The 21,920-nt window shown below is 43.9% G+C and overlaps 1 protein-coding gene across 2 annotated transcripts in view; it reads right to left on the minus strand.

Annotated features, from left to right (window-relative positions):
- Positions 1-21,920, minus strand: part of PTER (phosphotriesterase related) — a 367,105-nt gene that overhangs the window by 141,758 nt on the left and 203,427 nt on the right. For both annotated transcript variants that reach the window (XM_069648356.1, XM_069648357.1), the window contains one exon: positions 15,023-15,288. In XM_069648356.1, the coding sequence (XP_069504457.1) occupies positions 15,023-15,288 (266 nt within the window). The remainder of the gene's footprint in view (positions 1-15,022; positions 15,289-21,920) is intronic.

The raw sequence follows: 21,920 nt of genomic DNA on the forward strand, positions 1-21,920 counted from the left end.
TTCGCTATGCAACGCCTCTAAACCTTCAGAATGACACTGAATTGATCATTCTAGACTGAGACGAGCAGGTAAATCTGCATGCCATATGCACAGCAACAGAGATGCTAATTGTGGGCCCAGGTTAAACATCAGTGGAGATGAGAGAGAATCCAACCATGGGAGACAGCTTGGAGGATGGGAGAGTTCCGTAGCCTAGTTTGACACCTTGAGCATGCTTTGAAATGATGATTCTAATTCCTATCACATCATGATCAGCGACCCCACCAGTTAAAGGTTTTATGTTTATTGAATTTATATAGCCAAAGCGTTCTACAAGTGAAAGATACTACAAAAATAGATCAAGAGGAGGTAGACAAGAAAAGAACGAGATGTTCTTGAAATCGAGAATGGAGAATAGCCAAAGAAGGGGCAGCTCACACATGAAATGTGAGACTTCCATTGCTTAAAAGCAAGTAGTGCAAAGGAGTTGAAGTGTTATTCTGGTGGCCTGGAAGTCAGGAAAAGTAAGCATTTAAAAAAATCACCATTATTTGGCGACTTCTTTTCTTGGTGACATCCTGCTTTGCCAGAGTACTCTGTGCACCATCCTAGGGTCCTGTCTGCAAAACAAAGCTTGCTGGGTCTACAACACCCAGGAGTATGTCTGCAGGTCTGTAAGCCACCAGGAGCACTGTGATTGGCTTCCAGAGGGTCATATTACACACTGCCTCCCTTATTCTGTCTCCCATGGGCATCCAGCCCAGCAGTCTGCAGCCATGGGCCAAAAGTAGTGAAGGGCAACTCCTGCTTTGTGCTTGTAGGGCTGTGAACACCTTGGCCCAAAACCCCTGCACAAGCCGGGACTTCTCCAAGCTCACCCTTTACCAGACTCCTGCTTCCACAGATAGGGATCCTTCCACCCACTTACTTACCATTCACAGCAGAACCTCTGCTACCTCACAGGACCAAGGAACATGGCGGCCTGTTAACTGTCTTTTGGCTACCCAAAGCCCCATTCCACCCCAACTCAGAACTTACACCGTCTTCTTCACAGCCAACCATCCAGTCTTTTCCTTTCCACTAACCCACCTACTTTTCTCCAGTCCTCCTTCTACTCACTCTTCTCCTTCCTTCATAGCCTTCAGCCTCAGTTTGGTCAAACTTCTGCATCGCTCTCCGGCCTCCCCATCATCCTCATTCTCCCCTCAAATAAGATGCTGCAGTTTTCCCATGATCTCTGATCTCATGAATCCATTTTGGCTACCACGCAATACCTGCTCCCCCACCCACCTCCAATCAATCTTTTACTTGGCCTCATGAATGTAAAATCCCTCTAAATAAAAGTATTCCTACATCATTGACCACTTTGACTCTCATCACCATCAACTTTCACTTCTTGCTATCACAGAAACCTGGATCTTCCCTCATGAATCGGAATTGTACAATCGGACTGAAAAGAAAGGTCTAACCGTACAAAAAGTCAGAAAAATGCTACCACCAAAGGTTCGAACACCAAAAGTTCGAACCTTTGGTGGTAGCATTGTAGGTAAGTATAAAAAAAAGACTGCGGGGGCTGCGGGGTTGTCCCTGCAACACCCGGCTCACTATACTGTGTGGTATAGTGAGCGGGGTGTTACAGGGACACCCACGCAGCACACCCAAAAAAGAAAACAGGGCTGCAGGGGTGTCCTCCCCAACACCTCCCTCACTATACTGTGTGGTATGGTGAGCAGGGGTTGGGGGACACCCCTGCAGCTCCCGAAAAACAGGAAGAAAAAAGAAAAGGACCCTGCAGCGCCAGTTTCTGATCACGGAAGTGAAAGGGAACAGGCGCTGCACGGACTCAGCGTGCAAAAAAGGTAAGTAGGGTTTGTTTATGTTGGGGGTGTGGGTGGTGGTGTGTTGAGGGTGTAGGTGGGGGTGTGTGTATGTAGGGGTTTTGAATGCGTGTTCACATGGGAAATGTGCAAACCTTTTGTGGTACGCACATTTCTCATGCAAATGTGTCCATCGCTGACATTTCCGCGACGGAAAAATCACGCAAATCCTATGAATCTGCTACAGTATTAGCTCTCGACATGACTGCTACCTTCTCCATCTCGCGGCAAGCATTTGAGAAGGGCGGTGGTGTGATATTCCTTTCCGTTTAGGCCCTCAACACTGCCCATCTACCCCTATCTGACATCACCTATTCCTCATTTGTACATGCCACTATTCAACTGCTCCCTCCTACTCCTCTCACTGTTATGGCTCTCTGTCAGCCTCCTAGTCCTCTCAATTCCTTCTTCCTTATTCTGAACCTTCTCCATGAGTCACCACATTCTGATATCCCCATTGTCATTTTGGGGAACCTTAACCTTCCCAATCCCTGGGCAGCCACCTGCCTTGAAGCTAACTCGCTCCCATCTGACCAAGCCCTCTACTTCTGCCATGACCAGCTTATACCCACACTGCAGGGAACTCACCAGATCTTGTCTTTATCTCTACCTGGCTCTATTCCTCTCGCCTCTCCGTTCTCCCCTCCCCCTCTAATCACTTCATTGTTCACTTTAACATCCCTGTCCCTCCACCTTCCATCCTGCATCTCCCCCTTCAATGACTAAGAGGAAATTCAGGCAGGACTCTCTTGACCCTTACCTTGATTTTGTGAGGGTCTCTCTCCTATTTCCCCTATTCATGAGTCTTCCATTGACCTTGCTGTCTCTAACTTTCACAATGCCCTTTTGACTCCATTTGACCAACACTATCCTGATCACACATTGACACTGTCCTGTCCTCATCCTTTACCTGGATCACCTCAGAAATCCAGACACTCAAAACAAACATGTGCCGTGACCTACGATGCTGGTGCAAACTGCGGACATCTATACTACTCCTAGACTACAAAATGGGCCTTGCTTGCCTAACCTCTGCACTGGCCCCTACCACATCCTCCTACTTCACAAACTAAATCTCCTCCCTTCACATTCATGCCCACAAATGTTCCTCTACCCACCAATCTTTGCTCACACCTCCCAAGCCAATATCCATCACTTCCTCCCTTTCTGCTACTGCTAATGACTTTGCTCACTGCTTTTCCTCTAAAATGTCTAAAATTCATGAAACTCACAGCCCTCCTTTCTCTCCCTCTCGAGTACTCCTTCTGTCCACCACCTCTCCACGTAGTGCCAACCCATCTTGCTCTCCTATCCTCCCCTTTGCTCCCCAAATGTTCAAAGACGTAGTCTCAAACATTTGCCCTTATCTCTCCAAGCTCTTTAACTTCTGTCTCTGCTGGAATCCTTCATATTTTCAAATGTCACACCCTATTGAAGAAACCCTCTGCTGACCCAAACATCCCAGCAAAGTATTGCCCAGTTTTCTCTCCATCCCCATTATTCAAATGTCCTTGAGTGTGTGGCCTTCGACCAGATCAGTAAGTATCTTGAGGATAATGGCCTTGGAGATCCACTTCATTCTGGCTTCCATAGTAAACACTTCACTGAGACTGCATTCATTCATGTTTCCAACGTTCTCTCTAATACTCACCACTCCAAACTCTCTTCTATACTCACGCTTTTGGACCTTTCTGACAGTTTCAACACTGTTGAGCACTCCCCTCTCAACTTCACTCTCTTTGACCTTGGGTTTTGTAAATCTGTGCTTCGCATGGATTGCCTCCTACCCGTAAGGTCAATCTCACAAAATCTCTTGGAACTCGAAAACTTCAACCCCACCCCTCTCCCTGTTGTCATCCCCGCCCCAAGAATCAGTCCTTGGATCTCTGCCCTGGGAAGACTTATCTGATCCTTTGGCTTTACTATTACCTTTTTGCTGATGACACTGAAATATGTTCTCCGTTCCCTGCTTCACCCCAGCATCTCAGAATGGATCACAGACTGTCTTAATGCAATTCGTCACTGGATGGCTCTCCGCTGCCTCATGCTGAACTCTTCAAAAAAGGAAGTAATCTTTCTCCCTGCTTCCAATGCCATTGTGGGATGTATTGACACACTCTGCTATACTATGCGGCATCACTCTGCAATTTATGGTGCAGGAAACAGCAAAAATGGCGGCAAAACTCTTGTGCGCACAAAAAACCTCCAAAACTGCGTTCTCCAACACACAAAAAGATGGATGCACAACCTGCCACCCATGGTGCATGTGTGGTGGAATAGAGCACACACTGCAGAAAATGTGCCAGTGCGCACCATGACAAGCAAACATAGGGTGCAGAGGGAGAAGCAGCGCTTTGCAAATGAAACTCAAACATGTGCCTCTAAATGACATTTATTTTGCTGCTAAAACTCCAAAATGCCTGTACACAACACTTCTCAACACTTAAAATCTTGCTTGGCGCTAAAATCTAATGAAGCATTGTGAATGTACAAAGTCCTAAAATGTGAAGAGCAAAACATTTTCTCAGAAAAACTGGATTGCCTGTGGATGACAGCCCTGTCAAAATCTGTATGCAGCACACTGGGCTACCTGTGAATGACAGCCCTGTCAGATGAGCTCTCCTGATGAAGCTTCAAAGTTATCTAAACTAAAAGTCTGCTGGATTAACAAACATAAAAGGATTGTTGTTAAAAGGAATACAGATCTCAGTTGTGTTTTTGGCCCCACAGGTTTAAAGCTAAGAAAGGAACTTATCTATGTCATTTGATGCAGCCAGTTTGGTTTCTGCTGGATTTTGAGTTAAGAAATTAAGAACAAATTAGCCTGGCTGGGCATGCAAGGAGTGGGAAAACAGGTTTCTCCCAAGGGGAGGGAAATCCTCTCAGCAGAAACTCACTGACTGACTCTTGTGATTCCAGCGAAGCACTTTGTTCCAGCATTCAACATCCAGCCTTTAACATCCTTCCAGATCCAGATGCCAAGAATCTTGCCAAGCAGTAGCTGAACCATTTTCAGCAAGGCCTCAATCCTCAAACTTATTGTCACAACCCAGTGGAGCGCCGTGGTGTGGGAAATCATCTTGAAACTAGCATCCTGAAACTATCTGGCTTGCTAACGCAAGGCTTGCCTGATGAACTTGGTATCCTGCTGATTTGAAATACCAAGAAACAAGAAGGACAGATCCTGTGCAGCCCGGGGACCGGCCTAGGTGATCCAGTCCTGCGCCTGATGTGCTGTCCTTCCTTGATACACCCAATCCATTGACCAGAACCGTGACTGTTCAAAAATCTTAATCCTAGTGGATTGTGAGTATTAATAGGACGCTAGAGAACTATTGTATACATTGCTTATATTGTTCCACTCTAATCTCTGAACTATCTCTACTTTCATAACCTGTAACCGTGTCAAAATCTGTAGTGATATCTTCTTCTGTCTAGTTGCTAAAGCGTCATTTTCATAGTCATCTTTATTGTGTAACTCTGATCCATAAATCCCACTTTGAGTCTTTGGACAGGTGCCACCGGGGAAGTTGATGGGGATCTGTTACTGAAGTCATGAATCAGTCTCAGAGCTTACTTAGTCCCGCCTTGGTTGCCTAGCCAAATGCTCTAGCCTTGAGTAAAAGCATAAGCCATATTTTCCGATTCTAAACTGAAGTCCTTGTCTAAATTTGTGTCTTTATTTTTGGAAAACACCTCTCACTAATACCTCTATAACTCTCTCAATTTGTAAGATAGAAGCGACATTTCAACTCCCACTTGTACCTAACATCCTTAGCTATCTCTAGAACCCAAAACCGCAGTGCGATTGACCCGTTACATTAAAAGTCGCATAAGGAAAGTTTGCCGCAAATTGACATTTTGAAAGTTTTATGCATGTGCATTAGCTTTAAATTATTTCCCACTTTGACTTTGAGATCCCCACTGTTTCCTTTTGATTAAATCATTGCTTTTGTTTGCTTGCATTTGTTCAAAGCTGCTCCCGTAGAAATGTATAATAATGTAAGCGTTTTTGACCACATTTACTGTTTTTGCTCAGCCAATTTCAAAGCCATACTGACAATTGAAAATTCAATTCCGTTTTTCTTTTGTGTTTAAAGGGGGAAGGTGGGAGTGATATTCTGTTTGATCTGTGTTTTTCCTGAGTACCTGCTCTCTCCTCACATCTATTTAAATTGCATATTGGTGGGTTGAGGGGTGTTGCAGGGGGAAACCTTCACCATCAGTGCTATCTGTTCCAAACCAACCCAAAAGTATTCCTTTCTGTGCTGCATTTGTTTTTGTGCTCATTACATGATTCCTAGTGCATTAAAGATATTATTCAGTGTTCTGTCACCCCATTGGTGATTGTTGTTCCCAATTAAAATATATTGTGATTTAAATTTTAAATCCATAAATAAATATTTACCTTTCGCAAACTTGCCTTATTCCTGGTTCAGTGTGACCAGAGGGGTGTGGGGGGGGTCTCAGGAGAAGGGTGTGATATGAGTAGCATATCATTCGGAATATTGAACTTATAGATACAAATAAATAAGGGTTTCATTTGCGCACTACATGCTGGGCGAGACTTGGGTGTGTGCCAGATTGAAATCACTTACACCATCCCTCCCCTTCCACATCTCCTTCCCATCTAACCTTCTTGCTCCTTCGCCCAAGGCTTTCAGTCTTAGAATCCTCTTTGATAGAGGTCTATGACTGGAAAAATTCATCACTACCACTGCCTATGCTGCTCGCATTAACCTCCTAAACATACGGAAAAGGTGTCGGTTTTTTACTAACCACTAAACAAAAACTCGAATCTCCACTCTTGTGCTCAGCAAACATGACTACTGCTCAAGCCTCCACCCTGGCCTTTCAATCTCCTTGGTCCTCGCTCTATACAAAGTCCTCAACTTTGCTACCCACACACTCTACAATCTACCCATATCATCCCCCACTTCGACCTAATAACAACATGCTGGTTGGCTCTCCATGCACAACCACTCACTTTGTAAGTTCCTTCTCCTAGTCTACAAAGCTATTAATGGTCTTTCTCCTCACTACCCATCTGATTTTATCTCTACCCACCATCTCATTCCCTGCAAGCTTTTGCTGCACTGAACTGCACTGTCTACTCTCCATGTGTCTTCTTTCAGTTCCACTCTTTCTACCTACTCATCCCACTTCACTGGAAACCACTGCACGAAACTATCACAGCCCAACTGTGGATATTTTCAAAGCTCAACCTAAACTTCACTTACTGTCTAAATAGGGTTCACCCTCTGCTCTCTCCCCCATCTTTCCGACCTGAACCAACCACTGTCTGCAGGGATGCTTATTAATGCCATTTTGTATATTTATATAGTACTCTTTTGTTTGAAGCACTTGCGCCCTTACGTTAATGTTACCTTTGTAAGTTACCTGTTTTCTTATAAATGTCTTTTTCTGTTTGTTTTGTCCCTGTTATTTGTCCCTCTTTTTTACACCCTCATAAAATGACTCATGAGCTCATCTTTGTGTTATTGTACAGTCACCCTTCATGAGAATTCCACCGACATAGGGGCCATTGGGAAAGTCACTTCTGATCAAAATTTAAATCCCAGTTTTTCAAATACAAATAATAAATAATGCAAAAAGGCTGTATAAGGATTTGAAGCCAGACTGACACTGTTTGATAATGGATGACTTAACAGGAAGATTATATTGTACAGTGACTTTCTTCGCTAGGTTTTTTGAGATCTCCTGTTTGACAATGGGAGCCGGCCATAGGGAGGTCATAGTTGTTGGGTGCAACCCTGTGCGATTGGATGCTGGATGTGACAAAGCCGAGAAACAGACCATGTCAGGGGAAGGAAGGAGCCTGACCCGAGGTGCCCCACCGTGTGCCAGAGTGCTTGCAGACAGACCCCCGCTCCCTGCCCCACCACACCTGCACCAATGATGGTGGTGCAGCCTCCACAATGTGCTGATCTGTGGAGACTGCATAGCTATGAGCTGACCCCAGCACTACACTACTAGAAGTGGACTTGGGGTGCAAGCAAGCGAGAGGAGGATGTGGAGCCAGAAGACTGGCGGATGCCACAGTGATACCACGTGTTGACTCAGCTTCAGGAAGAGGAGTGTGGATCCAGCAGAAATCCGCTGCTGAAGTCTGCACACATAGAACCACAACACCACCAGTGAATGTCAATAAAGAAAAGCCTCCAGAAAGGCTCCAACAATCCCACTTGTTCATCAGGGATGTTATTAATATAGGGCCTAACAAAAGAGAGCACCAATTCTATATGAGCTATCATACTACACATATAGAAACATGGCCAGATCAGGTGGAGAGGGGGTTGGGATGGTGCACCCTTAAGAAGATTTCCAAAGCCCTTCCCCTACGACACACCCATAAAAGGAATCCCATAGCCCTTCCCCTATCACACTGTCTGGAGACAGGTAAGCTATTGGATAAGATAAGTGGGCCCATCCTGGGAGGGCGAGAGCTATTTAAGAGGTGAGTGGGGAACATTTTAGGGTGGGTTGTAGTTTGTGAGAATAGGAGTTGGAGGAGGACGTCCAAGAGACCAGAGGAGGAGAGTGTGACGGACTATGGAGGTTATTGGAGAGACGGTTCTGTGGAGTGATTGTGTGTGGGAGTGAGACGTTTTGTGTCATTGGAGTAGAATAGGAGTAAGATAAGGAAGTAGTAGTTGTAGCAGGAGGAAGGGGTATGAGTGGTGGGAGTAGTGGAGTACTGATGGGAGTGAGGATGGTAGTACTAGTGGTAGTAGAGAGGCGGTATTAGTGAAGAGCAGTAGTGTAGTAGGGATTAGCAGAGAGGTAGCAGTGGCAAACGGACGGGGTAGTAGGAAGGAGAACATAATAGCAGGGGGTAGCAGCAGAGAAAATCCCAAAGATTAGGCAGGAAACTTCGTCATAAAAGGCAATCAAAGTTTTCAGATACAAAAAAATGAAATGATGGAACCAGAGAAGGAACTCCGCTACCTCGGGATCTTAACTGGTTCATCAAGTGCAAAGGTAGCGATACCTGCAGAAGTGATCTGGCGATTTCTGAAAGAAATATGGAGCGAGAAGGAGCCCTCAGAGAGGTATTCTGAACAAAATGTGGTGGCATTATCAAATATGGAGCTGAAGCTACTGTAAGCGGCGGGAAAATCAGAGTGCCCCCATCCAGCCACCAAAAGCAAAGGGGTACACAATGTTTTTTTTATTTCCTTTTCTTTTTTATCTTCTCATTGTTCTTTTAGATTCTGATTGTTTTTCATTCATGAAAAGTCATTGCCAGAAAAGCTAAACGAAAACCTCAAATCTTAATGATTTGCAGCTCCGCAAACCACAGGCCGTCCCATATCCACAGAACACTGGTTAGCCATTAAAATAAAAATGTCACTTGAAACCTTGAACCTATGTTTCTGCACAACTTTATCCCAGAACTGGAGACAGATACAAAGGTCAAGCTTTTCCTATGGTCGATGCTACGTTGTGAAACACCGTCTTGCTTGGCTTGTCAACCAATGTTAAATTCTTCTCACATTTCACAAGAGTCTGAACACCTGCTCGTTTCTTCAATTTTCCAAACCTCATTTTCGGAGGTCTTCATGCCATAAAGAGTGTAGGCATGCAAAGGAGAGACCTTATAAGTACTATAATGTAACAGAATATCACATGAAGCTAACTCAACTGGAGTTATAAATCATTTGACTTGTCCATTGATGCAAAGTAAGCTACAACTAATGTTCAAGCAGTTACATTTCTTTTAATACTGTTTACTGCAGTTTGAACGATGATCCAGCAATTTGATAAAACGTAAGCAGTTTTGCAAAGGACTACTGCTATAGTCTAGTATAGCTTTCATTGCAACATTTACGGGGCCAGTACATACTCAGCAGTACCAGTAAATTTGGCGGTATTAATAAAACATGACCATTTGTATACCATCCACCTAATTAGAGCAATAGAGGTATATATAGCTGAGGATGTATTCTAGGGGAATACCGCCAGTGGTGAATGCCGTTAAGTTACTTTCACCCAGGAGGTGGAGGTTCACATTTTAAAATGTGCCTAAAGGTTTTTAAAGATTCGTAACAGTGCTTACACTTCCCTCCAATACAGGAAACATAAGTGTGGTCATGAGGAAATTGAAATGGAGTGAGACCACGCTCTCGCATCCTTTCCCTTGTAATGCATAAAATGGTCAGAAAAAATAGATACGGTAGAGGTCTGAACCACTAGTGGTCAGAAAATACATGCACTAGTGGTCAAATGAAATGTGTACGGTAGTGGTCTGAACCACTTCTGTACCCTAACCATTTACACCTTAAATTGAAACAGACTGAAAAAACATCAAGTGGTATATAAGGAATAGCAGGCAGTATTCCTAAACACCACCATTGCCATGGGGCCCGTGATATTTCTTTAACTTGGGAGATTTTTGTTAATACCTCTGGCAACGGTGGTCATTGCCGCCAATGATATTTCAGCCAAAAAATCCACCTAGGCCTAAGCATTATGATGAATTCACATCTTTAGGGCTAGAGGATGGGGCTGGCGTGAACATGGGGCACAAACACTACCACCATTTCTGGGATTTTGGAGATATATGGTGAATCACACAGGCACCTCACCCAATTCCTAGCCTCACCTTTATACCCCACATCATTGCCCCAAAATATGTGAATGATAAGATAAATTAATATGAAGCCTAAAGATACCCGAGTGGTGGAAGGGAAAAAGAAACGTAGGCGACACGTTGGGCCCACTGAAACAAGTCCTGGCTTTCAGAACAGTTGGTTTGTTCAGAGACTCAAATACCTGAGTGCTGCTCATGTACTGTTTGTGAGATCGACATGGAAATTGTTGGGAGCACATTCCACCAGCTGGTAGCAATGATCACAATCTACGTGTTGATCCAGGATTGTAAAGTAGGCTAAAATATCACTGGGTCACAGAGACAATAAGCAAGCCACCCGCCTATTAGTTTCACCTGTCCAACCTCTAGTCTCGATGTCTTGCACAAAATCCGGGGGGATCCACACGAGAGGCACAAATGAGGTGGGCTTATGGATGCTCGGATTGCCAGGGCATGGCCTCCTTTGGAGGTAAGGCTGCTTCCATGACAGGGCCACCTAACTTCAAGACTCCCACCCCAGATATTCAAACCAGAGTGACAAGAACCATGATGGAGTAACAGCTGCACAAGCCTCGTCCCTGGGAGAGGAGGTACGACTCGAGGTAATTGACCAATCCCAGACCCTAAGAAGTCGCCTGATAAGCGGCCCTGATGAAAGCAGTCAAATAGGAACCCAGAGAAAAGGAGGAGTTTAAATGGAAGGCAGGATAACAGTCTTTGATAGGATTGGTTGAAAACCATAAGACCTGATGGAATGTAGACAATGTAAGAGTGAATTAGAGGAACCTAGAAAGAGCATCAAATAGGAAAGAGCACAAGGATAGATCACTTGGGGTGGGGAGTAGTAGGAGGGAGTGAATAAGGAAAACCCCACAAAACTGTAAAAGATAAGGGGAAGGTGCGTAAAGAGGAGAGGAGGCGATGTGACATAGAGAAAGTAGAGAAGCTGAGAGTGGGAGAGGAACAAACACCAGGAGCGAGAGAACCAGAAAGAGGCTGATAAAGTGAGAAGACAGACAAAAAAGAAGGAGCACGCCAAAGAGTCAAAGGGCATGTTAAAGAAAGGCATTAGGAAGGAAGAGGGTCAGGAATGAGTATTAGGAAGGAAATGGTAGGAATAGAGATAAAGCGGTCTCTATACAAGCAGTGTAGGAGGTCAGAAAGGAGGACATCCAGCAGAAGAGGAGGATGCCAACATAGAGAGCACTGTGTGAATAGATATTCTTGGTTGGCAAATGCCATGCTGAAGCAGTGCAATGTGGGAAAGGAGAGGAGAAATGTCCTGAAATAAAAAAGAAGTGAGACAAGCTTCCAAGGAAAGAGCGATGCAATACCAAGAGAGAATAGAAGAAAACAGATTAGCGCAATGGAAGGGGGTGCTGGCCAATCAGGATACTCGGAAGGTGGTCTGCCTTGTATTGTACAAGCCAACTGCACTTGTGCTATTGTCAATATGCCCCTTGGCGACAGGCCGACCCGCTCGCTCTTCCACCTCGGGGCATATCGCCCCGATATCTGTCTCAGAGCATAAGATGAGTGTAAGAAAGGATATGACAGGGAAGAACACCCAAAGAAGGAAACATGTATAAGGACAAGAGAAGGAGAAGGGTTATGGAGAAGCCAGGCCCATGGGGTAGTTCAAAAACTGCAGAGTCAGTGGCAGTCTTGAAGGTGGACCAGAGAAAATGCAGGGGCCAGCCAGAAAGTGCCACAGTCAGTTATTAAAAAATCTGGAGCAACAAAACAATTGCGGGCTCATGCCCAAATCAATAGCGGCCGTGGCTCTCAGAGTCAACGTTTCACCCACCAAGATAACCTGCCACAGTCAGGAGCACAAGGCAAAGGCATGACCAGGCACTCGAGGACCTGTGTGTGGTTACACCCAGTGGGGAAGCACACCTCCCTAGCTAAGAGGATTTGAAGGAAGTCTACTAAGGAGAAACCCTGAAGCTGATTGACATCAAGCACAGACAGACCAGTAGACTGTTACACACAGGATGGAAAGTGTAGCAGCTTAGGCAAGAGGTCTGGATACAATCCTGGAAGGAAAACCCCGAAAGGGGGTTAACACCAGGCATCAGAGAACGAGGAGTACAAGTGCGCCATCCGACTAATTGTGACATCATAAAATGAAAGAAGCTGGAACCTAGGATTCTAAGAACAGACTCAGGGCTATTTTCAAGTGCACGCCCAGCCCCGGTTTAATTGGACTTTACTCTTCCTTACGTTAATTGCCCATGGCCAATCCTTTAGAGCGCTAATACTCAGCCCTATCCACTGAGGTAAAAATAAATTAGATATTCAAGAATCGGTCTCATGTCATCTGTAGTTTTCACACCATTCACAGATCTCCAGAAGGCTAATTCAAAAATACACGACACATTTCTTTACTTCTTTTTTTCTAGTGTCTATAAATATTTTCCCGTGCCTGCCAACCCTTCCAACACACATGCTGCCAAAATTAGCACCCATCAACTAGTGCACCTTCCCACACGTCCTGAACCATTGACGGTCAGGTCACAATTTAGTTGTGAACATACACGTGGCAATGCATTTTAAAATGTTACTGAATTCCAATGCAAGCTATGATGGTGTTGGTGGTTAGTTACATGCACATTGCCTTCAGCTAGAGACTCGCTTATAAAGCTTTGGGTGCACACATTGACGCAGACCGGGATCCACGTTGCAACTGTATACTGTATGCAATCTTAAGTGTGTTCCACACCCCAAATCTACACGTGTGCATACATGATTTGCTTTTTGTTAATTGTGAATGCGTAATGTATGCATGCATTATTATTTTTCCCAAGAATCATCTGAAAAACAATCAACAGATTGTGTTAATTGGCTCCTCATCATGACACAATAGATCCTACAAACCCATCATCTGACAACTGACTGAGACCAAAGGGCACTTCTCTTCTCCTTCGGCGCAAGGCACCGTTGACTGTTACTGTTTCCCAACTGGTTTACCCACATACGTCCCTGAAGAAACCTCATAAGAGGTTTCATCAAAGAAGCTAATTTTGCATGTGCCCCTTGAGTTGCCCTAAGCCTCATAGAGCAATGGAACACCATGTATTCAACTTTCCCTGTTCAAGACTCCTCAAAAGACTTCCTTTTTGGATGGCATTGGTTGAACGTCTTTTTAGTAAGATGCAGCCTGCTCTGCCGAAGTATGTCCAATCAGTGTAACATCCATTATCGATTTCAATGGCCAGGCACTGTTCATAAGCCTGCAAAGTGGATAGGTCTGACTACATGGACATGGTTCCTGCCTGCCCCAAAGAGCAAGATGTCTATTTCTCACCACCATCTAGGATACAATGGGCCTCATTACAACGGTGCTGCTCCGGTAACAACCGGCTACCGGCACCGTTGTTACTGGACCGGCACAGTACGACTCTGTAGGCGGGTGCCGTCCCGCCTTCCAAGGTCAGACCTGGCAGGCGGAACGGCACCCGCCTGCAGAGTTTCATGGAAGCACCAGCACCGTTATTGACGGTGCCGGTGCTTCCATGGTCCCCACTCCCATTGAGTCCTCTGGGACTCAAACGGGAATGGGGATTTACAATTTACCGGTGCCTGACTTCCCAGAAAACCAGGGTTGTAATCCCACGGTGCTACCGGCAAGCCAAGCGCCAGTAAACATTGCAAGTCCGAGGCAACCCACTGGCAGGATTACCGCCGGACTTGTAATGAGTCCCAATATATTTAAAATGAATTGTGCCCTTATTCACACTAATCAGTGTGAGGATACCAGGAGTGTCCCTGATGTGCACTTATTGCCTGTTCTACAATGTGTCTGTGCAATATCTTCTGTTTTCGTTTCCTTTATATTTGGAACCCAGCCATATTCATCTACGGCCCTGTTTGATTACTATGGAGTTAGTGATATATACGAACTGCTGACATTTTCTGGCAATTAACAGTGAATGAAGAAGTAATATGTGCAGTGGCACATTATTTATGCATGGCTTGGAATAGAAGATCCACTTGGACCAAGGTTTGATCCACAGGGTTCTAGCCTTAGTCCTCAGTGGATGGAGGTTTCACCAAGCAGGAGCACAGATCTTGAGTCCTCTAACTTTATGTGCGTGAATGCACTTTTAGGTAACACAGTGCGCCGCACAGGGTCTCTGCATGCATTGAGAAAAGGGCAAGTGCAAGTGCATGCACTTCAACCCCCAGCTGAATGACAGGGAGACAACCATCAGTGGAAGATACAGCATCTCAGAAGAGTGTGTCAGCAGCATCTGCGATAAAATGGAGACAAAACAGTAGCAGGATGTATTGGTGACATGGCCGCTTCAGCCAACAGAAAAAGAGCAATATACACAAAAGATGCCATCAAGAACAGTAGCAGTAGGTGACCTAAGAAAACTAAAGTATAGACAGTTGGCCTAGGTATGGGACGGTAACACGAGTTCCTTACCCTAGCACCAAGGAATTCCTCCCAACTGCTGTCTTACTGAAAGCATGTAACAGACTATATGCTACTGAAAATATGCCTACCTCCAACTAACATAGACTTATATCAGAAAAGACTTACCGATCAAGATGAGACATGACTGTTTTGGAGATATCAGCCCCAGCTTCCTGAAGAATGTGGATTATCTGAAATGGTGCATCACTGTGCCGTCCCGGGTGAACAATCACTGGACAGCCAAGTTGAGTCTGTGCATGGGCAGTTGCTTGAAGAATCTTTCTCTCGCTCTCTGTGAGAGGCCAGGAGCACCCAATTTCGCCAATTACTCCACACCTTATGTCCGTGCCATCAGCTCCATGAAGAATTTCAGTCACTAGAACCTCTGTAAGCTAAGGAGAATGACAAAATTAAACCAAACTATCATTTAAAAATGAGCGCTTGCTATTCACTAAAGCACGAGTGCTTCCCGAGATCTTTGAGTAATACACACTCACAGGTTTTAATCCGAGCAGGGCCAACTCAGTCATTCACGCACCACAGTCAGGGGAGCCAACTTATGAATTTTCCGGGGGTGCCCAAATATAGAGTAGCATCACTGGCCATTATATGACCGCGTTTGCACGTAGCTGCCAACTTGGTGCAAGGGGGTGGCGCAGAATAGTGGAAACATTGTCTAGCATGTACTGCATATACTAAAGTCAAGTAAGAAGGAGATTGCAGCCTCCCAGTTGCATAACAGTAAGCCATCACTGCCTCTACTCCACCCCTCTATAATCATCCAGGGTGGAGCAGACCTCAAAGGGCAGAGGAACACGACTAGGATGGGAGAACAACATGCTTGCTAAACAGAAGGTACAGTTGGAGTACCACCACCAACAAAACGTTCCCAATTCAAGGGAAAATAAGAAGTAAGGACGTTTCCTGATTATAAAGGACAACAGTGCTTTGTCACGATCTACATCATACCCTTCATACCGCAGCATGACCATCACCACAAAGGTGGTCTACATGCTCACCGGAAGCTATGGCAGGTTTTCCACTAGAATCTATTGCTGTACCAGAAGGACTCTCTGGAAGTTAGGTCACTGCACTCTGGTGCAAGAGAAACTACATACCTGAGAACCAGGCAGACTTACTATTGGACAGCAATATTGCATTGGGTCCACCTTCTGTGTGAATATATATATTATGTTTTTTACCCATTTGTTGTGTTTTTGATTAACATTAATAAAGCCACATGACAACATGTAAATCCTTATAGCAACATTTTAAGCCAAAAGAATATCATTGTGGCTTTAATTTTTACATCCGAATGGTAAACTATAAGTCCCAGAATGCAAGATAATGTAAACCTGAAAAATCTATTTAAGCCCACTATTCTTTCAGTGGTTTTAAGACATGTAATAAAAGAAGTTGTGTAATAAATAAACATAGATATGCATATTCTTTCTCACAAACCTCCGGCTCATTGTTAATCATGATGTTGAAAACATTTGATAAGTTTCATAAATCGACTTTATTTTTTCGCATCCCAAGATAGTCTTTAAATGGATGCGTTGTGTTGCTCACTTTAAATATCACAGATTTTCAAGGTAAGTGGTGCTTTGTGAGCTCTTTGAGTTGGAAACTGGAAACGTTTAATCATGCATTTGAGAGGCAATGACTGCAACATGTGTTTACAATTGCAACACGAGCACCTTCACGACCTGCAGCATAGCCAGAAGTAATGGACGAGACCCCACTGAACTTGTTGACTGTGATGGACCCAGGAGTGATGATACCACCCTCACAAGGGACAACAACTTTAATGAAGCAAGCAGGGGGAGAAACGAGAGAGTAGAAAAGATAGGAAAAAGATGAAAGAGCGAGAGCGAGAGGCAGAGAGTGAGCTCTATGAAGGGGAGCCCACAAGGATACCTGAATGGAGCATTGGCGGTAGTAACAAATGACCTCGCAGAGAGGTGAGGCTCAACCAGGTTCAGAGAGACTAACTGAACGATATGACTTTGAGGACAGTCTGCATGGGGAGGAATGTGATATACTGATCTTGCGGGAGATTAAAGGAATAGTGTGCTTATAAATAATATTGTCTCGAGGGTTCAGGCATGTGTTTTTAAGCATACGTTGATTGATCGTACAAACATTTCCTATGCACCTTACTGTAGTTTTACACTTTTGTACACATGCGAAATCAAGCAACAGGGCGTGGCCATTTTGTGATAATCTTATCCGTTGCCGCATCGCCCAAGCAGGACTGCCCTTGCGGCACTAAATCATATTCCCGCCCCTGAGCCTGACATCACTAGACGTGTACCGTCACAACGCCAAAGCACATCTCGTGTAAACATTCTCTGCGCCTCAGCTAATGACGTGTCGCCATGGAAATGGCAGGACGCCTCTTTCCTCAATAAGTATAAACAGATCGCTTCACAGCAGACAACATCAGATTTTCTTTTCCATTCCTCTCACTTTATTTCTTTGAGTATTCTGTGCCTCGTTTCTGTGCTCTGGTCAGCTACCTTCGTTGCTTGTAGCCCGTGCGAACAGATACCAGTACCATTACTATAAATTATTTTCATTTGTTTCCCCCACAATAGCAACAATACAGCCCTACCAGTACGGCCGGAGTAGTCCGAGGCGGAATTACTTGAAAGAGAAAGATGCGGGAACGATGGGGCTTCTGACGACAGTTGGGAGGATGATTCAACAGATGAGGAGCCTGGTCCTAGTCGCATGGACGGCATTTCCACCTGGTGTACCTGCAATCAGTGCGCGCTAATGCCAACCGAGGAGGAGAACTGCTGCTGCTGAGAAAACTCTGGATGCTTGTCCTACATATCTCAAGGCGAGCCACGGCCACAATGCATTACCGAGCTGCCAGACTTCAGGGCAGCCTGCCACACACAGTCCATGTTGAGGATTTTGATGGTGCTTATGCACGAACTTCGTGCAACAGTTCACCCTCGGAATCCAAGTAACGAGTAAGTATACTCTGGTTGTGATGTCACTTAGGCCACTACTATTTCAAGGTTGTCTCCTATATCATCGTAACTTCAATATATCATTGTCAAACCAATTTAGTCTTGCAATTCTCTAGTAATATTTGTATAATAGTCGTTCAATATTGTACAGTGTCTAGGTAGCATTTGCACTGGCAACAATGCCATTGGATACAAGAATTGTCATTGGCAACTAAGGTTTAATACACTTATCTCGGTCATTTTAAAACAGTTTGTATCTTTCTCTTTTACAGGTGGTAAAGGCTGGTGGCCTATCGTTTATACACATGGTGGTTTCATGGGAGGCTTGGACACCGCGTTCGACGAGTAATACCCGCCTGTGCCATTGGTGCCATTAGAGACACATTCCCCAGTGACAGCAGTCAATACAGGGGATTTTCCTTCACTGTGCTGCAAACTGAACTTTATAATGTGTAGTACAGTTGTGCCATAAAATTAAGAAACAAAATAAAGCACAACAGAACTTGTATCAATGGTTGTTTCAGTTTTTCAGTGAATCAAGTGTGTCTCCATTCAGCAGTGTTCCGGCCCTTGTCTGCATGCCTCAGGCCCATGCATCCCCCCTCCATTACCAAAGGCAGTTGGCACCAGTGGATATGCGCTGCCAAAGGTGGCTGGCAGGGGCGGGAACGGCTAAGGTGCCAAACACCATGTACACTTCAAAGGTATCTTCCACACAGGGGCCATTCTACACATGGCCTATACAGACCCTGTGTCTCCAGGCAGGATCCCCTGAAGCAGGCCGTGCCCCTGCAATCCACATAAGACCACGTCATATACATGTCATTCATTCACATACACACCCTCTTTTCTTATTCTTTATAAACCACTTGATATTTATCATGAGAGCATCTTTGAGCAATGCAAGTCAACTCGTGAATGTGCTGCCTGAGAACCTCGGTGACCACTGCAAATCTGATCGTCGTCGTGCTACCTGAGAACTTCTGAGACCACTGCGAATCTGCTCGTCGTCGTGCTACCTGAGAACTTCTGTGACCACTGCGATTTAGCACGTCGTCATGCTACCTGTGAACATCTCCCTGTTCTCCTGCCACTAACTACTCTGCTTGCTGAATCTAACTGTTGGTTGGTCAAGGTAAGGGCATGTCTCCTAATCATATCTCATTAATCTCTAAATTTCTATCTATTTCAAGCGAACATACCCAGTAGTGTTATGTTCATTTGTCTCATTGCCATTGACTTGAGTTTAATTTGTTATTTTATCGATATATCAATTGTCATCAGTGTGAATTGGTATCGAATTGCATCCTTAGCGGAACGTGTCAATATTATAAGCATGTTTCCTTTTGATGCACAATAGTACATTCAAGGGATGAGTAACATGTTCTGATTTTTGTCACATCAAAGAATTGTTTATGAAAGTTATCCTATAATACAGCCGCCCACGCTACACTGGCTTTGATGTGGTGACCAAAACATACCTTGCATAGAAGAATGTATGGTATAATCCTTCTTTATGCAAAGTAATTTTCAAATAATGTTGACCTTTTTTTTGTGCAGAATTTACAATGCCTGCATGTGCGATTTTCGGTTGCCTTCTAAGACCCATGAGAAATCTGAAGGCACTACAATGCATGTATTTCCAAAGACTGTAGATCGAATAAGAGAATGGGTCAGATATTGCGGAAATGCACTGGCAGAGCTTGAAAGTAGAGTCAAAGATGTCTTGGAGGACAAGAGTGGCGATTTATTCTGCATCTGCAGCCTGCACTTTACCCAGGATATGCACGACCCATCTATGTACATAAAGAAGAATCAACTCAGAATGACTAAAAAATTGCTCTCAAATACAATACCGACTCTATTCATTCACATGCCGCCTCAGGTGAGTCACGGTTCCAGATTTAGCTGTAGCCCTTGGGGTAGTGAACAGGTAACTAAATGGAAAGATTGGTGTTTTAGGTGTTTTTGGCCCTTATAATACTTTTCATATTAGTAAGATTGTATTGCTTTTTAAATAAAGACCATTTTGCTAAACATCTGTCCTTGGTTTTAGAAGCCTCATAGAAAATTGATTTATGGGCACAGATAACTATGCTATAGTGTTCTTTGAAATAAGCATAATGTTTTCGTAATCTGTCTCCTTGAATGCCAATTTTTAAGATTAGCATTTCTAAATCAAATAATATTTTCCCTTTACAACTCCATGACTATGAACCGAATATGAAGAAGCAAGATTCAGCATCCATGTCTTGTCTGGAGTCAACAACCACTTTGAGCGCGTATCAGGTAGACTTACTTAGCTATTCCGTTCCGGAATTGTTTTATTCATGGAATTTGAGATAATCTGATCATATTTACGTACCATGTCATTCGTTTACACAATGTTTCATTTGTGGATTGCTATTGATATGTACCAATGTATGCGTCACAATGTGTGCGTTCAGTTTCAATTGTTTCATCCATACTAATGCAAGTACTGCGTTTCAGGGAGATGCTGAATAACATCATCCCTTGTAGTTGATCCAGAGCCAGATGTATGCGTACTGACAGTTCCATCGAATGAGATAATCTCATCATATTTACATATCGTGTTGTTCGTTTACACAATGTTACATTCATGTTTTTTTAATAGATATGTACCATTGTCTCTGTCACATTGTGTGTGTTAAATTTCAAATTTGTTCAACCATACTAATACAAGTATTGTGTTACAGGTAGATGATGGCGCTTTTACTACAATTACATCATCCCTTGTAGTTGATCGAGAGCCAGAGGTATGCGTACTGACAATTCCCTCGAATGATAGAAAGTCGGTCCTAGATCTGATGCTGTTAGACAGTGACAATATTAGAAACAAGCAGTTTTTGCAAATTGTTTGAGTGCAAAATTTCGAAGAGTGTGCTTTGGACAGTCAACTTTGATCGAGTAAACTAGCCATCAATCAGGTGAAATCTCAAATGTATATTTTGACTAAATGATGTACACAATGCACAGGTTTATCTGTGTAAGCCATGTGTGTGAAGGAATAATTTGATTTCAAATACAAATGACTTAACAAATGACTCATTTTAAATGGATACTCTTTTCTAGAGAGGTATACAGGATCCAGATATAGAAGAGGTGGCACGTGGATCCGAGTCGGTGAACCAGCTTATTGCTGCTGACGTTACAATAAAGAAGGTTTCAACGTAAAGCAAGAAAGATAAGGTAATTTATAAACAATTTCAATTTTTAACCAGTGTTTTGTGCTGGGGCCTTCATAATATGCTTTTTTTATGTAAACTGTCCAATACTGTATGTTGAATTTACATTGAACATCTTTTTCCAACCTGTCTTCTAGTTGCCCGATGGTGTACGGACTATGCAGACACAGACAGCAACACAAATGAAAGATGCTGCTTGCCAAACTGTTTTCACCATGGAGCAACTATTATTAGAGGTGCGGCATGTTCAGACTTGTGATGCATTTGTCCAATGGCCAGAAAATTAATTTAATGTGACGGCAAAGCCAGCAAAGTGTTTTTGGACCATTGCTACAATGCGTCTGCTCCACCAGATGAAGATGAAACTGAATGTATTGAAGATGCTTTTGAATTAGTCGCAGACCACTTGGCACAAACCACAGCCGCCAAAAAAGGGCCACCCAAAAACCAGTCGACATTGATGTTTTCTCCGATTCAGGTTCAAGTAACAGACGCTGAAATGACAGAGAGTGAAGCATCAATACAATTGACCGAGGAACTAGACAAAGATCTCGACTACAGTATGTCCAGTTTGGCTGATATGTCAATCACAGTTCAGTCAGAAACAACATTAGTGCAGGATGACAGTCTAATAAAGGAGGCCAAATACATAGTATTCGACAGCAGCGTGATGGATATTACAAAGATGCTGAAATGCATGCATTCAGTGAGAGGGGAAATATGTGGGAAGCCATTGGTGAATGCGACTCGTGTATCACAAGGCAGTAACCTCAAAATACATGCCACCTGTGAAATGTTCCATGAAAAATGTTCATGGTCCGCTCAATCAATACT

Source organism: Ambystoma mexicanum, chromosome 2q (assembly GCF_040938575.1).
Source record: "Ambystoma mexicanum isolate Mex_15411 chromosome 2q, UKY_AmexF1_1, whole genome shotgun sequence".
NCBI classification, from domain to species: domain Eukaryota; kingdom Metazoa; phylum Chordata; class Amphibia; order Caudata; family Ambystomatidae; genus Ambystoma; species Ambystoma mexicanum.